Source organism: Lepus europaeus, chromosome 3 (assembly GCF_033115175.1).
Source record: "Lepus europaeus isolate LE1 chromosome 3, mLepTim1.pri, whole genome shotgun sequence".
NCBI lineage: Eukaryota > Metazoa > Chordata > Mammalia > Lagomorpha > Leporidae > Lepus > Lepus europaeus.
The window spans coordinates 81,191,977-81,215,507 of NC_084829.1; the positions used below are offsets into that span (position 1 = coordinate 81,191,977).

The 23,531-nt window shown below is 42.1% G+C and overlaps 1 protein-coding gene across 1 annotated transcript in view; it reads left to right on the forward strand.

Annotated features, from left to right (window-relative positions):
- The window catches only part of MRAP2 (melanocortin 2 receptor accessory protein 2), a 31,272-nt gene that overhangs the window by 2,709 nt on the left and 5,032 nt on the right, over positions 1–23,531 (forward strand). The window contains exon 2 of the mRNA XM_062187593.1: positions 5,328–5,427. Coding sequence (XP_062043577.1) covers positions 5,328–5,427 — 100 coding nt within the window. The remainder of the gene's footprint in view (positions 1–5,327; positions 5,428–23,531) is intronic.

The window sequence follows — 23,531 nt, forward strand, 5'->3', positions numbered from 1 at the left end:
CTGGGCAATAGTAACTACATCCTTAGACTAATTTCCTCTGCCTGCTGAAATTAATATATCTACCTCCAGGCATAGGCATTGAGCAGAGTGCTTAAGACACTGCTTGAGATACCTGCATTCCATATCAGAGTGCCTGGGTTCGAGTCTTAGCTCCACTTCTGATTGCAGCCTCCTGCTGCTGTGCACTCTGAGGCAGCCAGTGATGGCAGAAGTAGTATTACTCATGTAAGAGACCCAGATTAAGTTCCAGGCTGCCCGCTTTGGCCTGGCCCAGCCCTGGCTGTTGTGGGCATTTGGGGAGTGAACCAGCAGATGAAAATCATCACTTTCTTTCTCTGTCTCTGTGCCTTTAAGTAAAATGAAAATAATTTAAAAAAATGATTCTTCCCTTCAAAGCATCTTTCATCTATGAAACAGTCTCCAATGTCATTGTGAATTCTCCTTTGGCCTCGGTTGTGAATCTGGTATTAAAGATTATGATGCATCAGAAATGGACATATATGTGATATACATTTGGCACCAGCATAGAGAAGTTTCATTTGTTTTTCCAACATATGAGAGTACCTCATAAAGGTTGTGGAAAATGGAATTAAAAGATAAGCTTATTTTGGTGCAGACACTTTTTGAAATTAATGCATATTTTTTTCATAATACACATTTCTATGAATTTTTTGAGGACTCCTTTTATTTATTGAACACCTGTAATGAAGAACACATCACCTCTCAGCCTTTTGGCTTAGATGAAATGTAATAAAGAACACTACTCTAAGCACTGGATATACAGCAGTGAACTAAATAGACAGAAATATATTTTCTTATAGGACTTGTATCCTAGTGGGAAAGACAGACAAAAAATAAACTCAATTAGAAGATGATTTAAAAGTGTCAAAGCAAGTGGGGAATGAGGTTATGGGATGTAGAGGTGAAAGAATAGGTAAAGTGGCTGTGGAGCACCTTACTGAGGAGGATAATTTAAGCAAAGACCTGAAGAAGTGAGATATTAAGTTATAATATTTCTGGGGGAAGAACATTCCAGAAAAGCCTCCACGGTAAGAGTGAACTTGAACCTGCAAGGAACCAAGGAGGCCCACATGGTGCTAGGTGGAAAGGGGCAGAGCAGCACGAGACAAGGTTGTAGAGGTACAGATGAGGGCATGGAAGGCCTTTGAAGCCATGCCAGGGACTTTCTTTAAGAAGTCATTCGAAGGTTTGGAGCAGAGAAGTGGCATCTGGATTAGGTCTCAATAAGATGACTCTGCAGCTGGGTGATGAAAAGAAGGAGATTAGAAGTAGAGACCAACAAGGAAGCTAGTGCCTTGTTCCAGGAAGCCGACGATGGCAGCTTGGACCAGGGTGAGAGCAGTAGAGTGGTGAGAAGTGCCTAAGTTCTGGGTATTTTGAAAGATAGGTCTGACAAAATTTGTCAATGAATTGACACTGAGGTATAAAGGAAATAGAAGCACCAAGGATGGTTTGCAGGTCTGTGACCTGAGGAACTGGCAGAATGGAATTCCCATTATCCAAGATGAGGGAGAGAATGGGAAAAGTGGGTTCAGAGAGGAACCCCAGGATCCCCCATTTTGGACATGTTCAACTGAGACACTAATTAGACGCCTAAGAGAACATGGCAGAGGGAGGTGTGGGGGGAAGGTGTAAGTTTAAGAGTCATCACATGCGAATGGTGTCCAGAGCCAAGATAAGGGATAAGTGAGTATCGGCAGGAAGCTGGAGAGGTCTGGGCGCTGAGCCTTGGGGTGCACTCACATTTAGAAGGTGGAGGCCTGAGAAGGAGGTGGTAGGGAGCCTGAGAGGATGGACAGAAAGCTAGGGGGAAAACACGGCAGCCGGGAGCTATGGTTTTCTGGAAGACAATGGGTTTCATGTATGAGCCGTTGGTCTGTGTTAAAGGCTGCTTTAACTCACTGGCTGTGACCACTGGATTTACAGTGTAGAAGCAGCTGGCAGTGATTTTAAAGACAATGGTAGTAGAGGGGTAAGGGTGAAAGGCTTTATAAAAAATATTTATTTCTTAAATGTAACAGTTTTTAACATTCTTCCATGTTCATTTCATGTGTAAATATTAGATATGTATGCATACAAACTGTCTTTCTTGAAAGCAGGGATATTAAAATCACATAGCACGGGACTCATGACAAGGATCCTAAAGTGAAGAGAAGGGGTGTATTACTTCGTGGAGAGAATAATTCAGTGGGGGCAGCATTTATAACCATCTGATTCTGATTAAATCAATTCAAAGGGCACTACCTATGGACAAATCTCTCAAGAGCTTTGCAGGAAAGAGAAGAGAAATTGATCATTTATGAAAGGTTTGGCTGGGTGACATGGGGTATTCTCAGGGAAGCAGAAACAAAAGCCTATGAGTCAGTGCATGGATGCTTACATTTTAGCAGGGCCACTCGCCAAAGACTGAAGAGCACCCTCTTATTCTGAGCCCCCTCTGGTAGGAGGATTCCATGCTTAATCTTTAGGCAGAAAATGCCAGATACAGGCATCCTGAAACAGCAAGAAGTTAAACCATCAGTGCAAGAAAGAGAGCTAAAGCTTCTGAAGGCTTGGAGTAAGACATGCCATTGGGAGCACGTGGGGACAGCTGTGGGATTGCCACTCTAGACTGCTCGTCTGGATGTCGTGTGACGAAAGTGACCCTAAGGACTTAGGAACCAGAAGTATGTGAGGACAGTTCTGGCTCTGGTGCCCAGAACCCTCTATTTCAAATGATAATACAAACTTGTTTGTCGTACAACAGTGAGTGGAGAGGTCATGATTCATTCTGAGGAGGTGGAGGGGAGAGAGAGCGGAATGGCTGGTTGCTTTGGTCCATCCCTAGAGTGGAAATAGGATACATGGAAAACAGGATCATGTCGGCTCTCACCTCTCTCATTGTGTTCCCTTCATTAAAGGTCAGGTGTAGTTGGTGCGTGATTTCTGGAAGTTACCTGTTAATAGAAATCATTTCAGGAAGCAGAGTTTTGTTCAAGAGGAACGTGAATAAGCAGCACTACTGAAAGCCTACTGCCATGGGAAAAACTGATGCCATAGTGCCAGGGAAATGTTACAGGATCATGAGGATTCTCGAATTCTAACCACAGCCTTCCTCCTCTCTGCTCTGCCCCGTCCCCTCTGTGACTTATCTAAGGATTATGACCTTCCCATGTTCATTGCCGGTTTTTGATCATCTCCCTGGGGAAGAAGAGAGTTGACCAGACCAAATTAAAGGGCCTCCCTTCTCCACTCTACCCACCTGTTGGCTAGGGAAGTGGAGGACTGATGGGGTGAGCCCACTTTGGCAGTGTGAAAGCTAGCCTCATAACACCTTCTTGGCAAACAGCTCTGAGAAATATCAGTTATCGTGATTCTATTAGATTCTGAATCAAGGACTTACATGTAACATTGGCATGTAATTTCGAAATTTGTTTTTGTCATGCAGGCAGCAGATAAAGTATAATATGCAGAAATGTTATTTATTTGTACAAAGTGTTTCTTCACAGTCCATGCCCAGATAATTGAGATTTCATTTTTCTTTCTTGGTTGCACTTGAATACCTGTGTTTTTAGTACTTGTCCTTAGGTCTTTCTTTATGCCTCGTTTCCACTGTATTAAAAGGAAGAGTCTACAATTGTGGTTTCTTTGTCAATTATGGTTAAGATCTAGGAAAGATGCATTGGTTTTGCATCTTAAGAGCTGAATAAACATTCTTATCCTCTAAGCAATAGTATACCTAGGATACATGTATGAATTATGCAGGGTACATTGTTCATCTGAATGTTTCACTTCAGAAAAAGTGCTGGGTATACATAATTTAATTAGAATAATGCTTTGCATTTAAATAAATGTGCAAGCTCTATTTTTTTAATTGCTAATCATCCTCACTGTGTTCTCACTGAACTTCTTAGTATATACAAGAGAAAATATAGAATGATTTAACTCTGTTGTCCCCTGGATTTGAGACCCTCCTGGGGATGTCCCAGGCTCTGTAAACAATTTACTCTAATCCCTGTCCCAGAAACACATACACATGCTCCTTGACTGATGATGGGGTTATGTCCCCCAAAACGCATCATAAGTTGAAATCTTGTGAACCCAAAATTGATTGAATACATCTGACCTACAGAATGTCCTAGGGAGTGCTGGTCATTTACACTGATGATTGTGAGGTTGACTGTGAGCTGCAAGTGACTGTCATTATCCAGAGTCAAGACAGAATATCCAACAGCATAGCGCTCGCTAGCCCAGGAAAAAGTCAGCTTCAAAGTATGGTTTCTGTAGAATGTATCTCACTTTCACAACATTGTCGATCATCAAATGATAAGCCAAATCATTAGTAAGTGTGGGACCATCTGTCCTTGTGACTGTTACACAGATAGGATAAAGGAAGGGCCTATTACAGAAGCCCGGATAAAATGTCATGAGGTCAATGGAGAGGGAGCACATCAATGAGGGAAGTTAGTGCAGGCCTTGTGAAGGAGATGGGTCAAGGACAGACTTGGGAGGCTGGAGAGCCTTTCATTCACTCTAAGATGAGGAAGGTTGTGAGTGTGGGTGTGAGGAAGCTGTGGCTTAGAGCTCAGGTCAACACAAGGCCACAGTATCCTCTGGTCTGATTGAAAACACATGGGGTTTAAAGTATGGGTAACCACAAGAAGAGGGTTCTGAGGTGAATGATAATAGCCAGCACCTATGTGGTCCCTTCTCAGGTCCCAGACGTTGTATAAAGTGCTCCTCATATGGAAATTCTTTTAGTCTGAAAAGTGATCAGGTCTATGTTTGTTGACAATTCTTTCATAAAAGAGCAGGACCATCAGAGTTGTGATAAAGCTGATGTTACAGAGATGAAGCACAGGGAAAGGGAGAATGGCAGGGATGCTCTGAGGTCCTTTGTGTGTTCTTTGCAAGAACTAAGTTAATCCATTGTGAACATAAAGTGCAAAATTGGGTGGATTGGGATGGGAATTGATTTTAAACTTCATGGAACAGTCTGCAAACACTTGTCTTTTCTACCTCAAGAGAGTGAAGTAGAACCTGGAGGGCCCAGATGGCCTACCTGCTATCCTGGGCTCCTTCACTGAGCTATGGAAACCGAGAGTCCCTATTGTCTAAGTGTCTTTGTGCTACTACCTGAGAGAGAGACTTGGAGACCACATGACTCCTCCTCAATCTCATTCCCTATGTCTTATTAGTCTCCAGCTGAGTAGGGACCAAGCAGATTGCTGACTTCTCATATTCATATACCAACTCCTCTTCAGAAAACTCAGATTCCTTTTGTGTTCAACTGTGCAATACTAACCCCAGGATTACCTGTCTTGCAGATTCCATTGTGATTGGATTCTGGGTTGGTCTTGCGGTCTTCGTGATCTTTATGTTTTTTGTGCTGACCTTGCTGACCAAGACGGGAGCTCCACACCAAGAGTAAGTCTAGGCTGTTTTCAAATGTCCATTGTGCAGCCCAGGGAACTAAAGAAATAGACACTGGGACTTAGGGCTGAGGTTGCCACTAGTGGACGGAGAGAGGAGGTTGGTTATAGATTTGCTAACTGACCCAGGTATCATGGGTTCCTATGTTCCTCCCGTTCCCCTTCCCCTCATTTCTGAGGCTTATTTTCAAGTAGAATCTTGGGTCATTCAGAGTTTCTTACTCCTTTCCTACAGTTTTAGTGCTGATTCAGTTTCGATTATATATTTAAATGCTTATTAACTAGTATGTATTTTCTCTGAATAGGATTTATATGAATAAAATTAAAAATAGTGGTAAAAGTGATGGCAAAATTAAGATGAAAACTGGCTTTAAAAATATTTTAAGGACTGTAGAAGTAATTGTTACCAAATAAATAAAATAAATGAAATAATTACTGACAATAATCACTGAGTTCAACACTGAGTTTCCTTGTAACTAGGATAAAAGAGAAAACACTGTAGATTAAATAATTCATATAGCAGGTTGGGTTTGGGGTTCTACTTACATAACTTTACTTTTGGGATTTGGGTTCAAGAAGGAAAGTATTAGTTGGATTATAAAAGGTGTTTAAAGAACATTGAGTAACACCAGAAAATATCTGTTCAGCTATGGTTTATAAAAACAAGTATCTTAGAAGGTTTTTTTTATATTATTCAAAAGGGGGTGGGTGGATAATGTTTGTTGAAGACCTGATTAGCCAATCCCAGAAGGCAACAGAATGTACTGAAATCTGTAATTAAAAGAGCTTCTGATGAAGAGACTTTTGACAAGTGTGGACAAGGAGAAGGACCACCACAGAGCAAGATGCAGGACCCCAGGGCTAGCAACACCAAGGGGCAGTTACCACTGCATCTCAGGGGTCAAGGCAGGGCGGCAAGCACAGCTGGATTCCAGCAGTCAGCAGAGACAAGCTGTGACTGTGAGTTGAGGGATACACCTCACTCTTCGTCCTCCTCTTCTCTCATTCTTGCTCCCCATTGGCTGGACACAGCCAGCAGCTGGAAGCTCCATCGAAGGCCAGACCTGAACCAGGGAGGGTTGATGAGAAGGTTGGGAGAGTAAATGGAAGAAATGTCACATAAATCCTAACATGTTTGCAAACAGTATCTCATTGTCTTCTCACAGGCTGGCAGCGGCATTCTTTCATTAGCATCTCATCACATAGTCCCTAGTGTCTGTTGCTCATTCTTCAGGCTGCACTTGAACTTAAAAAAATGCCTGGGCAAAGGCAACCGTTCTTCCTACCACTCACTTATTTCCAGGTATCAAGAACTGGCAAAAAATTAAGTGCAAGCATTTTAAATGAAAAGGAAATACTATCTTATTGAAGCACACAGAGACACGTGGCTGAGAATCTCTTTAAAAACCATTCAAAATACTTCATGTCTTCCCTTTTCTCTCTCGTGTTCTCATAAACATGTGCATATGTCTTTGCTTCCATTATATTGCTTCAGGGAATTTGAAACCACAGTGTGAGTTGCCAGAATAGTAAGAAAAACTGAGAACAAACTCAGATGAGGGACATGCCTCACAGACTGCTCAGTAATAATACCGTACTATCTTCCTTTTCTTGGAAGGAGGGGTGGATTTTTGCTAGTTTATTGAGGTGAATTTGTGTGATATAGGAGTCAGGTGATTTTATGGATGGGAACACCCTAGTACAAAATAGAACGTGATTTCCTGTGATAATTAATTTTTGTCCCAACATGGCTACCATTGTACCCAGATGTTTGCTCAAACAATATTCTAGATGTTTCTGTGAAGGAGTTTTTTGTTGTTGTTGTTGTTGTTAGATGAGGCTAACATTTAAGTCAGTATGTTATCATAATGTGTGTTGACCTTTTCCAGTCAGTTGAAGGCATTAACAGGAAAAGACGACTTCCCCAAACAAAAGGCAATTCTGCTGGTAGGCAGCCTTTGGTTTCCAACTGCAACTCTTCCCTGGTCCCTGCTTGCTGGCCTTCCCTACAAGATTTGGACTTGCCAATCTCCACAGTTGCATGGTTAATTCCTTAAAATAAATCTCTCCCTTTACACACACACACACACACACACACCATTCTCTGGAGAATGCTGGCTGATCTGCTTCTGCAGCATGTCCCTGAGAACAGCTGAGATTCGCATTTCTAGTCTTCCAGTTGGCAACTCACTTGTACCACGAGATGGTCTCTCTTGTTGATTGCAGCTCTGAACAATGCCCAGTTCCAGAACAGGCATCACTGTGCCACTTTCTAACAAGGTTAAGCAGAAACTCTAACCCTTTTTGCTTTTAATAAAATAAAAGATCATCCCTTGGGGCCACACGTTAAAGGCATCTGTGCTCAGGCTGAGGCAGTATAAGACATGGCATTTGGTTACAGTCTGTTGTAATAGAAAACTTAAAGAATCAGACATGTGGAAAAACCCTTAAGTGAATCCATTAAAAAAGGCTTTTAGAGCGAGCAAACTTGACATTTATTTGGCAGGAATTTTCATCTAAAGTAGATATTTTTTCCATGTAGCCCACTTTCATAGAAATAACCACCAATTTTAAGCTTGTCTTTGATAATTAGGAGCTGGCGGGGGGCGGGAAGGGATGATATGTCATTCAGAGTAATAATAATAGTAGCCACTTTTTTGAGTGTTTATTGTATGCCAGCATTTACTTACCACTTTATAAGTGCACACATAATTTTACTAAGTCCTCACAGGAGGATGAATTAAGTTCTGTAAGTGTTCCCTCTTTATAGATGAGAAAAATGAGGATCATCACATGTCTAAGACCTCATGGTTTAAAAATAAGCAGTAGAGCCAGGCCTCAAACTCAGACTCTGAAGTTCCTGCCACTCATGACTATGGTATGGTCTCTCAGGTGGATTATCTCTAGTCTCCTCCTGGTGAACAAGAGGTGTTAGACAGCAGATAGATTCGTTTCCTCCTGTCGCACAGTGGACCAAGCCTGGGCTCTGGGTCCCATATGCCAGGTGAGCTGCCTGAGACGTGGGGCCTCCTTTGTAACCTCTGTATGCATGGCACTCCTCACATATATAAAGGAAAGAACACCTTCCCCCGAGGGTTATGATAAAGATGAAGGAGGAAGCCACAGCCTGTGGGGCTGCTGGCTTATGCTGGGCTCCCAGGGCCCCTCAGCAAAGGTCCATCGCTTGAGTGAGTTGAAGAGCTTGGGTGCAGAGCAGAAGGGAGATGGAGAGGAGCCCACCCTCCCACGGGACGCCAGGTCTTGACCATTCCCCATGAAACTACACTGGTACAAGCATCGCCTCATTCTGCCTGAACTTCAGCTTGGCCTTTAAACAGAGGGATGGGCCAGCTCTCTGCTGTGGCCTGGGAGTGCAGTGGAGGATGGCCCAAGTTCTTGGGCCCTGCACCCCATGGGAGACCAGGAGAAGCAACTGGCTCCTGCCTTCAGATCAGCGCGGTGTGCCGGCCGCAGCGCGTCGGCCACGGCGGCCATTGGAGAAAGGAAGACCTTTCTCTCTGTCTCTCTCTCTCACTGTCCACTCTGCCTGTCAAAAAAATCAAAATAAAAAATAAACAAACAGAGGGATGAACTGAGGAAGACGTTTACGTGGAAAATCCTGTTGGTGGGCTGAAAGGACTGGCATGTCTTAATTTTGATTGCTTTATGTGTCAGGCTCTCTGGGCAGTTTTTCACAGAGGCCAGATATTCCCTCAAGTAGGATGTGAGGCAGCCTCTTTTTGGAACACATCACTCCAACACTCTGGATAAGGTACCTGGTCAAGTCTGGAAGCTCAAAATGGACTAGTGCTAGGTTGCCACTTGATTCAGTCTCGTCTTCCCTGAATCCTCCTCAGGACAGAGCTCCTTGGCTCCCTAGGGTCTCTTCACTGCTGACACATGGAACAAGTAGGAGCATGCTCTTGAGAGCAGTGAGACACAGTGGGGCAGATACCACTAACCCTGCATCCAGCCCTGTGCTCACACTCATGACAGACCTCACTCAGGACCAGCATCTTCCCTGCACAGCCAGCCCTGTGCCTGAGGATCATTGTCTTTTTTCTTTTTTAAGGTTTATTTATTTATTTTAAAAGCAGAGAGAGAGAGAGAGAGAGAGACAGACAGACATCCATCCATCTCCCATCCACTGGTTCACTCCCCAAATGGCCACAATGGCTGGAGCTGTGCTGATCTGAAGCCAGGAGCTTCCTCCAGGTCTCCCACGCAGGTGCAGGGGCCCAAGGGTTTGGGCCATCTTCTGCTGCTTTCCCAGGCCATAGCAGAGAGCTGGATTGGAAGTGAAGCAGCCGGGACTCGAACTGGTGGCGCCCATATGGGATGCCGGCACTGCAGGCAGCGGCTTTACCCACTACGCCACAGCACCAGCCCCAAGGATCAATTCCAAACAGAGCTCCAGGCAGCCACCAGGAATCAACCATGGTTTCCTTGAGACAACACGTTTGCTATCCCTGGCAGGCTTCCCTTCAGCAGTGTTGGGTGGCTGGAGCCAAGATTCTCTGAGCACAGCACTGTTGACACCACAATAAGATGAGCATTTTTTTTTTCCTTTCTGAAGTTTTCAACCTGAGTCATGCTACAGTAGGAACTTCAGTTCTGAAAATGGCCTCTGTTAAAGAGGGAATGTGAAAAAATCAGACTAGGCTATAAGACGGTAATGAACGACTCTTCGATTCTCAGGATTGCACCTCTGAGGTGTATTTTTTGCTCCATCTACATGTCTGCTGAGGCTGGCAAGGGACTAAAGGAAGCTTCTGCACATGTGGCTGTGTTGTCTTCATCACTCAGCTTCTTGGGCTGCTCTGATGGGAGATCCCTGGCTCTTCCGCCAGGAAGTGGCACAGGTGCAGAACCAGTCATGCCCATCTGACTGCCCCAGGTTGGGGACTGTGGTGTCTGTGTGCCCAGGAAAATGGGGCCAGATTTGGTGAGCACTAGGATGTTTCCTGCAGGGGGAGAGAAGCTCTTTAAAGCTGATGTCACCTTTCTTAAAAGCTTTTCCACCTGAGAAGCAGCTTTGATTAGGACTACTTTCTCCATGGAATATTTGCTTTTGGGTGTCAGGAGGGAAAGGGAGCTCTTATCTGGATCATTTATGGACAATGAAGATAGGGAACCATTGTCTGGCTGGCTGCTCAGTGAGGGAGCCTTTTACTCTGTCATCTTGTTAAAGTGTTATAAACCCCATTATCATAAATCTGCCATGTAGAGAGTAATCGGGAAGTCTGAGATCACATTTTTATGCTGCATATTTTGGACTTTTTAACAAAATGATCAAACTTCAGACATCATAAGCCTTTAATACCCTCCCTTTGTAGCCTTTTTTAAAAGCACCTTGTCCGGGTAGGGGTGTTCTATTTTTAGAGGTGAGTGCAGGGTTGCTCCTGACCTTATACAACTGAGAATTACATTTTATCTTGAATTGTAATTTACCTGAATATGGCATTCACTGAAGGATGGGCTCATGTAACTAAAAGCTTCTAGCAGAAAAACGTCAGCGCTCAAAACCTTTGACAATGACCTTGGCCACAGGAACCGGCTGGCAGAGTGCAGATGTCGTGATTCTGAGGAAGTTGTGTCCTGAGATGTCCTCCACTCTGCAGATAGAAAGCCTGACTGTTTTATGTATCTGCTTCAATCTACCAACCTTTGCCAGAATTACTTTTGATTCCTCATCAGTTAAGCTATGTTTGCTGAGTGCACGATAATGCTTTCCCAGGACTGTGCCAAAGGTCATTCTATGGTAGTAGCACCTTCCCTGCCTGGGGTAGACTGATGTCTTCCTGGTAAGTCAGGATTTCCAAAGAAAGCAACCAAAAGGCACTTCCACCTAGACAGAGGGTTAGGGCTTATTACATGATATCATAGGCTACGGCTCCATAAATATCTGTGGTTAATATAATTTCCTCACCGGTTGTTAATCATAGAAAATTTCACTCTTACTAGGTTTACATTTAGCTCACACATCTTACACATACCAGGAGTCCACAGGCTTCTCTGCTGAGCACTCTTTCCTAAGTGGACAACCCTGAAGACAGTCATCAGATGCTAAGGCACTTGGCCCAGTAGCAGGCACCTAATTTGTAAACCCGCACCAGGAATCTGGAAAATCACAAGGGGAATAACCCACAACATTGCCTATGTTGTCCCTCTGCAGGTGGATATGGGAGGAATCTGTCCTCCTGACTTGATTTATCTTTCAGGTCACAGAGGAAAGAGCACTTCACTAACCTCTGGGGGTGCCACAGGATCAGGGCTTTGGGAGAGTCTGCAGGTGGACCTGTTCAGTGCAAAGTATTTCATAAGCACCTACTTAGGTCTAATACAAGGCCTTTTTGAGCAATGCAAAGATGAACATAACACAGCAGAGAAAAGACCATACACCTAGTATGAGGCAGAAAAAAAAGCAAGCTGTTTTAGAAAGTCAGTAAAATCTGGCAAGAACATAGAAGAAAGACAAATGCCTTCCCCTTGGTCTCCACGGAGGTGGAGACATTGGGATTGAACAGTGAAGAAGGTGTTTGATCTTGACAGACAGATAGAAGGGCCTGCAAGGTAAAAGGAACAGCATGAGCAAAGGCACAAAGAGAGGTAGTCTTGAGTGGGGTCAAGCCTCATGTGCCTGGACTATGGGATTAGTGAGGGGGCTAGTGGGAGAAGGCAAGGTGATGTGAGAATGAGGGATCTGGACGATCAGGAAGAAGTGTCTGGGGACTTGGTGATGGCTTCTGAGATGAGTGATGCCATGGGGAGTAAATGGTAATCACTGTGCAGTGTCAGAGGATGGGATGGGTCTTTGTGGTAGATAGGTTCTGAACAGGTGCAGAAAATTCCACATGTACAAAGAATCCATAATGCAAGACATCATGAAAAGAAGGCCAAGAATCAATAGTATGGAGTCTTTTTATTCTGGCTGGGCGAGTTCACATAATAGTCAATAGATTGTAGTCAATATGGTGTTCATTTGGAGTCAATAGGTTGAATCCAAATTGCATTTTTTACAATAAGCTGAACACAAGAAGTACGAATCTCAAATAAGTGAAAAAAATAGTTTGAAGATGTAGGCTTCTATCAAAATAAAGATTTGTACTTTTTTAAAATGTTAGGATTACATAGGAGAATTTTTTTAAAAGATTTATTCATTTATTCGAAAGTCAGAGTTAGAGAGAGGAGAGGCAGAGAGAGAGAGAGGTCTTCCATCCAGTGGTTCACTCCCCAATTGGCTGCAATGGCCGGAGCTGCACTGATCCGAAGCCAGGAGCCAGGAGCTTCCTCCAGGTATCCCACATGGGTGCAGGGGCCTAAGGACTTGGGCCATCTTCCACTGCTTTCCCAGGCCATAACAGAGAGCTGGGTTGGAAGTGGAGCAGCTGGGTCTCGAACCGGCGCCCATATGGGATGTCGGCACTTCAGGCCAGGGTGTTAACCCACTGTGCCACAGTGTAGGCCCCAGGAGAATTTCTTGCAAACACAGTAGCTAGATTTAATTTCATGATGACAAGATATAGAATGATTGTGAAACTGAAAAAAATAAGGCACTAGAATTATTGAAGATTCAGACTTTTTTTTTTATTAAACTTTTATTTAATGAATATAAATTTCCAAAGTACAGCTTATGGGTTACAATGGCTTCCCCCTCCCAAAAATTCCCTCCCACCCACAACCCTCCCCTTTCCCACTCCCTCTCCCCTTCCAATCACATAAAGATTCATTTTCAATTCTCTTTATATACAGAAGATCAGTTTAGTATATATTAGGTAACAATTTCAACAGTTTGCCCCCATATAGCAACACAAAGTGAAAAAAAATACTGTTGGAGTACTAGTCATAGCATTAAATAAGAGTGTACAGCACATTAAAGACAGAGATCCTACATAATATTTTTTTAAAAAAATTAATTAATTTTCTATGTCATTTCCAATTTAACACCAGGTTTTTTTTTTTTTTCATTTCCAATTATCTTTATATACAGAAGATCGATTCAGGATATAATTAGTAAAGATCTCATCAGTTTGTACCCACGCAGAAACACAAAGTGTAAAATACTGTTTCAGTACTAGTTATAGCATCACTGCACATTAGACAACACATTAAGGACAGATCCCACATGGGATGTAAGTACACAGTGACTCCTGTTGCTGACTTAACAATTTGACACTCCTGTTCATGGCGTCAGTAATCTCCCTAGGCTCTAGTCATGAGTTGCCAGGGCTATGGAAGCCTTTAGAGTTCGCTGACTTTGATCTTATTCCAATAGGGTCATAGTCAAAGTGGAAGTTCTCTCCTCCCTTCAGAGAAAGGTACCTCCTTCTTTGATGGCCCCGTTCTTTCCACTGGGATCTCACTCCCAGAGATCTTTCATTTAGGTCTTCTTCTTTTTTTTTTCTTTTCCATGGTATGTTGGCTTTCCATGCCTACAATACTCTCATGGGCTCTTCAGCCAGATCTGAATGCCTTAAGGGCTGATTCTGAGGCCAGAGTTTGTTTAGGACGTCTGCCATTCTATGAGTCTGCTGTGTATCCCACTTCCCATGTTGGATCGTTCTCTCCCTTTTTGATTCTATCAGTTAGTATTAGCAGACACTTGTCTTGTTTGTGCGATCCCTTTGATTCTTAGACCTATCAGAGCCATCGAATGTGAACTGAAATTGATCACTTGGACTAGTGAGATGGCATTGGTACATGCCACCTTGATGGGATTGTATTGGAATCCCCTGGCACATTTCTAACTCCATCATTTGGGGCAAGTCTGATTGTGCATGTCCCAAATTGTACATCTCCTCCCTCTCTTTTTCCACTCTTAGATTTAACAGGGATCACTTTTCAGTTAAAATTTAAACACCTAAGAATAATTGTGTGTTAATTACAGAGTTCAACCACTAGTACTAGAACAACAACAACAACAACAAATACTAAAAAGGATAAAGTATTACATTGTACATCTAGAGTCAGGACAAGAGCAGATCAGGTCATTGTTTCTTATAGTGTCCATTTCACTTCAACAGGTTTCCCTTTTGGTGCTCAGTTGTCCCCGATCAGGAAAAACAAATGATATTTGTCTCTTTGGGACTGGCTTAATTCACTCAGCATGATGTTTTCCAGATTCCTCCATCTTGTTGCAAATGACTGGGTTTCATTGTTCCTTACTGCTGTATAGTATTCTATGGAGTACATGTCCCATAATTTCTTTATCCAGTCTATTGTTGATGGGCATTTGGGTTGGTTCCAGGTCTTAGCTATTGTGAACTGAGCTGCAATAAGCCTTAATGTGCAGATGGCTTTTTTATTAGCCAAATTAATTTCCTTTGGGTAAATTCCAAGGAGTGGGATGGCTGGGTTGTATGGTAGGGTTATGTTCAGGTTTCTGAGGAATCTCCAGACTGACTTCCATAGTGGCTTAACCAGTTTGCATTCCCACCAACAGTGGGTTAATGTCCCTTTTCCCCCACATCCTCTCTAGCATCTGTTGTTGGTAGATTTCTGAATGCGAGCCATTCTCACTGGGGTGAGATGAAACCTCATTGTGGTTTTGATTTGCATTTCTCTGATGGCTAGTGATCTTGAACATTTTTTCATGTGTCTGTTGGCCATTTGGATTTCCTCTTTCGAAAAATGTCTATTGAGGTCCTTGGCCCATATCTTAAGTGGGTTGTTTGTTCTGCTGTTGTGGATTTTCTTGATTTCTTTGTAGATTCTGGGTATCAACCCTTTATCTGTAGTATAGTTTGCAAATATTTTTTCCCATTCTGTCGGTTGCCTCTTCACTTTCCTGACTGTTTCTTTTGAAGTACAGAAACTTCTCAATTTGATGCAGTCCCAAATGTTAATTTTGGTTTTGACTGCCTGTGCTCCTGGGGTCTTTTCCAAGAAGTCTTTGCCTGTACCTATATCTTGCAGGGTTTCCCAATGCTCTCTAATAATTTGATGGTGTTGGGTCGTAGATTTAAGTCTTTGATCCATGTTGAGTGAATTTTTGTGTAAGGTGAAAGGTATGGGTCTTGCTTCAAGCTTCTGCACGTGGAAATCCAATTTCCCAGCACCATTTATTGAATAGGCTGTCCTTATTCCAGGGATTAGTTTTGGATCTTTGATCAAATATAAGTTGGCTGTAGATGTTTGGATTGATTTCTGGTGTTTCTATTCTGTTCCATTGGTCTATCCATCTGTTTCTGTACCAGTACCATGCTGTTTTGATAACAACTGCCCTGTAGTATGTCCTGAAATCTGGTATTGTGATGCCTTCGGCTTTGTTTTTGTTGTACAAGATTGCTTTGGCTATTCGAGGTCTTCTGTGTCTCCATATGAATTTCAGCATCATTTTTTCCAGATCTGAGAAGGAGGTCTTTGGTATCTTGATTGGTATTGCATTGAATGTATAAATTGCTTTTGGGAGAATAGACATTTTGATGATCTTGATTCTTCCAATCCATGAGCATGGAAGATTTCTCCATTTTTTGGTATCCTCTTCTATTTCTTTCTGTAAGATTTTGTAGTTTTCATCGTAGAGATCTTTAACGTCTTTGGTTAAGTTTATTCCAAGGTATTTGATTGTTTTTGTAGCTATTGTGAATGGGATTGATCTTAGAAGTTCTTCCTCAGCCGTGGCATTGCCTGTGTATACAAAGGCTGTTGATTTTTGTGCATTGATTTTATATCCTGCTACTTTGCCAAACTCTTCTATGAGTTCCAATAGTCTCTTAGTAGAGTTCTTTTGATCCCCTAAATAATCATATCATCTGCAAAGAGGGATAGTTTGAGTTCTTCCTTTCCAATTTGTATCCCTTTAATTTCTTTTTCTTGCTTAATAGCTATGGCTAAAACTTCCAGAACTGTATTGAATAGCAGTGGTGAGAGTGGGCATCCCTGTCTGGTACCAGATCTCAGTGGAAATGCTTCCAACTTTTCCCCATTCAATAGGATGTTGGCCGTGGGTTTTTCATAAATTGCTTTGATTGTATTGAGGAATGTTCCTTCCATACCCAGTTTGCTTAGAGTTTTCATCATGAAAGGGTGTTGTATTTTATCAAATGCTTTCTCTGCGTCTATTGAGAGAATCCTATGGTTTTTCTTCTGCAGTCTGTTAATGTAGTGTATTACGTTGATTGTTTTGCGAACGTTGAACCATCCCTGCATACCAGGGATAAATCCCACTTGGTCTGGGTGGATGATCTTTCTGATGTGTTGTTGCATTCTATTGGCCAGAATTTTATTGAGTATTTTTGCATCTATGTTCATCAGGGATATTGGTCTGTAATTCTCTTTCAATGCTGCATCTTTTTCTGGCTTAGAAATTAAGGTGATGGTGGCTTCATAGAAAGAATTTGGGAGGATTCCCTCTTTTTCGATTGTTTTGAATAGTTTGAGAAAAATTGGAGTTAATTCTTCTCTAAATGTCTGGTAGAACTCAGCAGTGAATCCATCTGGCCCTGGGCTTTTCTTTGTTGGGAGGGCCTTTATTACTGTTTCAATTTCTGTGTCAGTTATGGGTCTGTTTAGGTTTTCTATGTCTTCCTGGCTCAATTTAGGTAGGTTGTATGTGTCCAAGAATCTGTCTATCTGATTGATTTCCCTGTCTGGTGGCATACAAGTCCTTGTAGTAATTTCTGATGATTCTTTTTATTTCTGTGGTGTCTGTTGTTACATTTCCCTTTTCATCTCTGATCCTATTGATTTGGGTCTTTTCTCTTCTTTTTTTAGTTAGTTGGGCCAATGGGGTGTCAATTTTGTTTACTTTTTAAAAAAACCAGCTCCTTGTTTGGCTGATTTTTTGTAATGTTTTTTTGGATTCAATCCTGTTGATGTCTTCTTTGATTTTAATTATTTCTCTTCTCCTACTGGGTTTGGGTTTGGTTTGCTGCAGATTTTCTAGATCCTTGAGATGACTTGAAAGATCATCTATTTGGTGCCTTTCCAATTTCTTGATGTAGGCACCTATTGATATAAACTTTCCTCTTAACACTGCTTTTGTTGTATCCCAGAGGTTTTGGTATGTTGTGCTTTTATCCTCATTTACTTCCAGAAAATTTTTGATTTCTCTTTTAATTTCTTCTATGACCCATTGTTCATTCAGGAGCATGTTGTTCAATCTCCATGTGTTTGCACGTGCTCTAGGGATTCCTGAGTTGCTAATTTCCAATTTCATTCCTTTGTGGTCTGAGAAGCTGCATGGTATGATTCTAATTCTTTTGAATTTGCTGAGACTTGCTTTATGGCCTAGTATGTGGTCAATCCTAGAGAAGGTTCCATGTACTGCTGAGAAGAATGTAAAGTCCTTAGATGTAGGATGAAATGTTCTGTAGATATCTGTTAGATCCATTTGGGCTATAGTGTCATTTAAATCTACTGTCTCCTTGTTGATCTTCTGTCCTGTTGATCTGTCTATCTCTGAGAGTGGAGTATTGAAGTCCCCCAGCACTATTGTATTGGGGTCTAAGTCTCCCTTTAAGTCCCTTAACAAGTCTTTTAAATAAGCTGGTGCCCTGTACTTAGGTGCATATACATTGATAATCGTTATATCTTCCTGTTGAATGGATCCCTTAATCATTAAATAGTGCCCCTCTTTGTCTCTCCTAACAGTTTTTTTGGTAAAGTTTATGTTGTCTGATATCAAAATGGCTACGCCCGCTCTTTTTTCATTTCTGTTGGCATGGTATATCTTTTTCCAGCCTTTCACTTTCAGTCTGTATGCATCATTGTTGGAAAGATGAGTTTCTTGTAAGCAGCAAAAAAGATGGGTTTTGTTCCTTAACCCAATCAGCCAACCGGTGTCTTTTAACTGGACAGTTCAAGCCATTAACATTCAATGTGACTATTGAGAAGGAGTAACTTTGCCCTGTCATTTGCCAAAGATTTTTTCTAATATATGGTTTGAGACTCCTGTGATCTTTTGCTGTGAGGTTTCCTTCCTTTATCTTCTTTCATATTGGTTACCGTGTTTCATCTTTAAGCATCTTTTGCAGGGCTGGATGAGTGGCGACAAATTCTTTCAATTTCTGTTTGCTGTGAAAGGTCTTTATTTCACCTTCATTCACAAATGAGAGCTTTGCAGGATATAATATTCTGGGCTGGCAGTTTTTCTCTCTTAGTACCTGGGCTATATCTCGCCATTCTCTCCTAGCTTGTAGGGTTTCTGAAGAGAAGTCAGCTGTGAGTCTAATTGGAGATCCTCTGAGAGTAATCTGGCATTTCTCTCTTGCACATTTTAGGATCTTTTCTTTGTGTTTCACTGTGGTGAGTTTGATTACGACATGTCGTGGTGAGGATCTCTTTTGATCATGTTTATTAGGGGTTCTATGAGCTTCCTGTACTAGGATGTCTCTGTCCTTCTCCAAACCTGGGAAATTTTCTGCTAGTATCTCACTAAAAAGGCCTTCTAATCCTTTCTCCCTCTCCATGCCTTCAGGAACTCCTAGAACCCGAATGTTGGGTTTTTTAATAGTATCCTGTAGATTCCCGACAATATTTTTTAGATTTCTGATTTCTTCTTCTTTTCTTTGATTTGACTGTTTCCTTTCCTGTTCTCTGTCTTCTAATTCCGATATTCTCTCTTCTGCTTCACCCATTCTGTTTTTAAGGCTCTCTAATGTGTTTGTCATTTGATCTATTGAGTTCTTCATTTCATTGTGGTTTTTGGTCACTATCTCAGTTTCATGTTCTACTAGTTGTTTCATTTCATTTTGATTCCTCCTTAAGATTTCATTTTCACGAGAGAGATTTTCTATCTTGTCCATTAAGGATTTCTGTAGTTCAAGAATTTGTTTTTGAGAACTTCTTAATGTTCTTATCAATTTTTTGAGATCCGCTTCTTGCATTTCCTCTATCTCTTCATCTTCGTAATCTTGGATTGGGGTGTCTTGTTCATTTGGGGGCATCATAGTGTCTTCCTTGCTCTTTTTACCTCAGTTTCTATGTTTGTGGTTTGGCATGTTGGAGATAATTTATGGTTTTTTTTTTGTTGTTGTTGTTTTTTTTTTTTTTTTTGGGCTGTGGTGTTTTTTTCTCGTTATACTATGCCTTTAAGTGGGCTGTCTGCTTTGGTGGATCCTTAGAGGCTATGATGGGTATGGCCTGAGAGCTCCGCTTGATTCTTCAGGTTTAAGGCTGTGCAAAAAGCGACTCACCCAGATTGTTCTCTCCCTTGCTCCTTGCTGGATTGCTCTCTCTCTTTTTTTTTTTTTTTGACTCAGTTGGGAAGTAATTCAGCTCAGGTGAGTGGAATTGAGTGTAGTTGAAATCTGGCCTCTGTGAGTATTCGTTTGATCTACCCCTGGGACCACACAAAGAGTTTATGCAGCCCTCAATGTGTTCTCAAGTTTCACCAAAGTTCCAAAGTTACTGAGTTTGTGAACTCCTTGGTGGCGCTTTACATATGTAAAATGGCACCTGCTCTTTGTTTTGCTCTGTGAGTGAATAGAGAGGCCTCTGCTTTTCCCCCCCAATGTCTCGGGTTTTCTGACGCCTTTGTCTTACCTTCAGTTCATTCCCGCACTGGCGAGATTCTGCAGCTAGTCTCCCGCGGTTGGGTTTCCACACGGTGGGCTCCCTATAGTTCTTCTGTGTCACATCCACTAGATCCGGAAGCGTTTCCTCTGCAGTTTTTTTCTTGAATCTTTTCCTGAGGCTACAGTAATTCCACTTTTATGAAACTTTATTTTCCCAAACTATGGCGCACGTCCTCACTATCCGCCATCTTGGCTCCGCCCTCGAAGATTCAGACTTTTCTAAGTTTTCCTGTGAGACCTCTTTGTCACTACTACAAATATTTGAAAGCAACTACTTTGGAAGGAAGATTGATTTCAGCTCATAGTTTTGGAACTTCACAGCCCAAGGTTGGGCAGTCCCATTAGAGTGGTGTCTGATGAGGGCAGAACATGTGCAGAGGGAGGATCACATGGGGAGACAGGAAATAGAATGCTAGCCATCTATATCTTTGTGATCTGTCCTCATAAAGCCATCATGATCCAATCACAGGGTCCTGCCCCCAACAACCTAATCCAATCTAATCAATTTCAAAGGCCACACTTTCAAACACCATAATTGGATTTAGCTCCATCATTTTTTTAAAATTTTTTTTTGACAGGCAGAGTGGATAGTGAGAGAGAGAGAGAGAAAGAAAGGTCTTCCTTTGCCATTGGTTCACCCTCTAATGGTCGCCGCGGCCAGCGCACTGTGCTGATCCGAAGCCAGGAGCCAGGTACTTATCCTGGTCTCCCAAGGGGTGCAGGGTCCAAGCACTTGGGCCATTCTGCACTGCACTCCCGGGCCATAGCAGAGAGCTGGCCTGGAAGAGGGGCAACCGGGATAGAATCCGGCACCCCGACCGGGACTAGAACCCGGTGTGCCGGCGCCGCAAGGCGGAGGATTAGCCTGTTAAGCCACGGCGCCGGCCTTAGCTCCATCATTAATTCATTCATATAGAATGCTGAGAATCAATCCCTCCATATATGGATCTTTAGGTGACACACAAACAACTTTGCAAACCACATATTTGAGCCTTATGATTATTCATTTCCACAGATAGGACCAAAGCTGTGGAAGACAGTTGATTTTAAAAGCTTAATTGCTTTTAGTAGGTACTGGTAAGCTTAATTTCCCACCTACCACCTGGGTTTAAGAGGATGTGGTCATAACTGCGTCCTCTGTCTGTCACAGGAGCACACATATTGTGAAGTGATACCCAGGCCACCCACAGGCAGAAGTTTTATAAAATTGAAAAGCATCCTTAATAACAGGGCATGTGTTTCTTTCTTGAATGCTGAATTAAGACAATATCCAATTAACTCAGCACATTGAATTAGTGGACATCCTTTGAAATTCACTGCACTAAATATTTAACAATATTTTCAAGTGTGGCTCATGGGAGCTAAGATACCCTAAGACTGGGCATTCTAAAGGACAGTATTTTCAGTGGCTTTCCTTGAGGTCATTCTCAACAGTAGATGGCAGGGAATCTCCCCCACAGAATCTAAAGCCATACAGCCTCCTAGGATGATCAATAGTGGAGGGTACAAGATGCCCTTTCCATAACTTTGTGGTCCATGAACACTAAGGACCCCTGGAAGAAGGCCCCATAGAGGACTTTGGAGCAGAGCTTCAAAGTGGTCAGAGACAGGGCAGCTTCCCGTGGCCAAATACAGGTGCAGGCAAGGACTGAATACATTTAGTTTGCCAGAGGGTCCTGTATCGCAGGCTCTGGAGTTCACACTCAGGATCGTCAATCTGTCCATGAAGGCTCACCTGCTTCTGCCTTTAGAACCTTAACTGAGCATGCCTGTGAGTAGATTACAAGTAGACTACAACCCTGCCAAGGCAAGGGTTGCTTTGGCTTCAAGATCTCTTCATGACTGATGCATGATTTATTCACTTAACAAAAATGACACTTCAGAAAAGAAGACACACCATTAGCCAATAAGCACATGAATAGATACTCTATTAGACATCAGGAAAAATGTACATTGAAACTATGATGAGATGCTATTTCACTCCCATTTGAATGAAGCATTTCATACTGACATCACCAAATGTGGGCAAGGATCTGGAACTATGGTAATTCTTATATGTTGTGGTGGGAGTGTAAAATGGAGCAACCACTTTGAAAAACATGGTAGTTTTCTTTGTAAAATTAAGTGAACATCTACTATATGACCTAATAATTCTACTCATGCATTTATCTAATAGCACTAAAAACCATATATCCACAAAGAGACTTTTCAACAATGTTGTAGCTCCTTACTCACAGGAGCCTCAAATTGGAAGTATCCCAAATACCCTTCAACTGGAGATTGAATGAACATATTGTAATACATTTTTACAATGGAATTCCTCAGCAAGACAAAGGATACACTATTGTTTCTTGGAACAGCACTGAGAAATCTTTGCTGAGTAGAAGAATCTACACACAAAAGACTGGATATTGTATGATTCCGTTTATATGAACTCCAAGATCAAGCTAAACTAAACTGTGGAGCTAGAAATCCAAAGAGATTGCCTGGAGGTAGCAACTGACTGGAAGTTCAAGAACAGACAAAACTAATCGATGGAAATAGAAATCATAGCATCATTGCCTAAAGGAAGTGGAAATTGAATGGAAGGAAAGTTCTAGGGCAAAGAAAATCAATGTTCTATATCTTGATTGAGGTGGTGCATACACAAGTATGTACATTAATGAAAATTCATTGAGTTTTGTACTTAATATTTGTGCATTTCACAGTATGCAAATTTTGCCCTGTGATGAGATGGGTAGTAACAGAATTGAAGCATGTGTTAGCCATATCAGTTTTCACATGCATGTCCTTTATTTTATCAGCAGGAGAAAGAAAAGAGAAATAAAATGGTATATTGAGTATTTGATGTGTACCTAAAGACCCATGTATGGAGGGATTGATTCCCAGCATTCTATGTGAATGAATTAAGGATGGAGCTTAATCCAATTATGGTGTTTGAAAGTGTGGACCCTTGGAAGGGTGCTTAGATTCTGAGAGTAGGAAGATGAACTTTTTCCTGTTCTCAAATGTCATTGTTGTCATATTGAGAGATCATCAGGCAAAGCTAGGAGGAAGTGTCTGTGGAAGCCTTGATGTATCCTTGGGCTGGGGAAAAATGGACTTTCATGTCCACTGTCCTGGCTGTGCCCTAGGTAGGGACCAAACTCTCCTGATTTCCTGTGCCTTCGTTCCCTGACAAGGGTGCTTCAAGGATCCAGATCTTAATCACAAGGAGCAGTTGTGTTTATGGAGGAGCTGCTTCACATAGCTGAGTGTCTGGGTCCACTGGTGCCCCAGGTATGCAGAAAAGCTGTTTCTCAAAGCTTCTTGGCTGTGGAGTTAGGGGCTTATTATGGGTCTCAGCAACCTAATCCTGATTTCCCCCTCTCTTTTTTCCTATGCAACATTAGGTAGCTGGTTAGGTTTCAGGTTTCTGATTCTCTCAGCCCTGTCCTCAAGTATCTGAATGCAGGCCAAAGAAGATCACTTATATTTGCATTGAAGCCCAAGTCTTCCAGGTCTCTCTAAAGCACTTTTTCTTTGAATTGTAAATGCATGATATAGTGACTCTTGTGCTCCTGTGCAAACCCTTGATCTT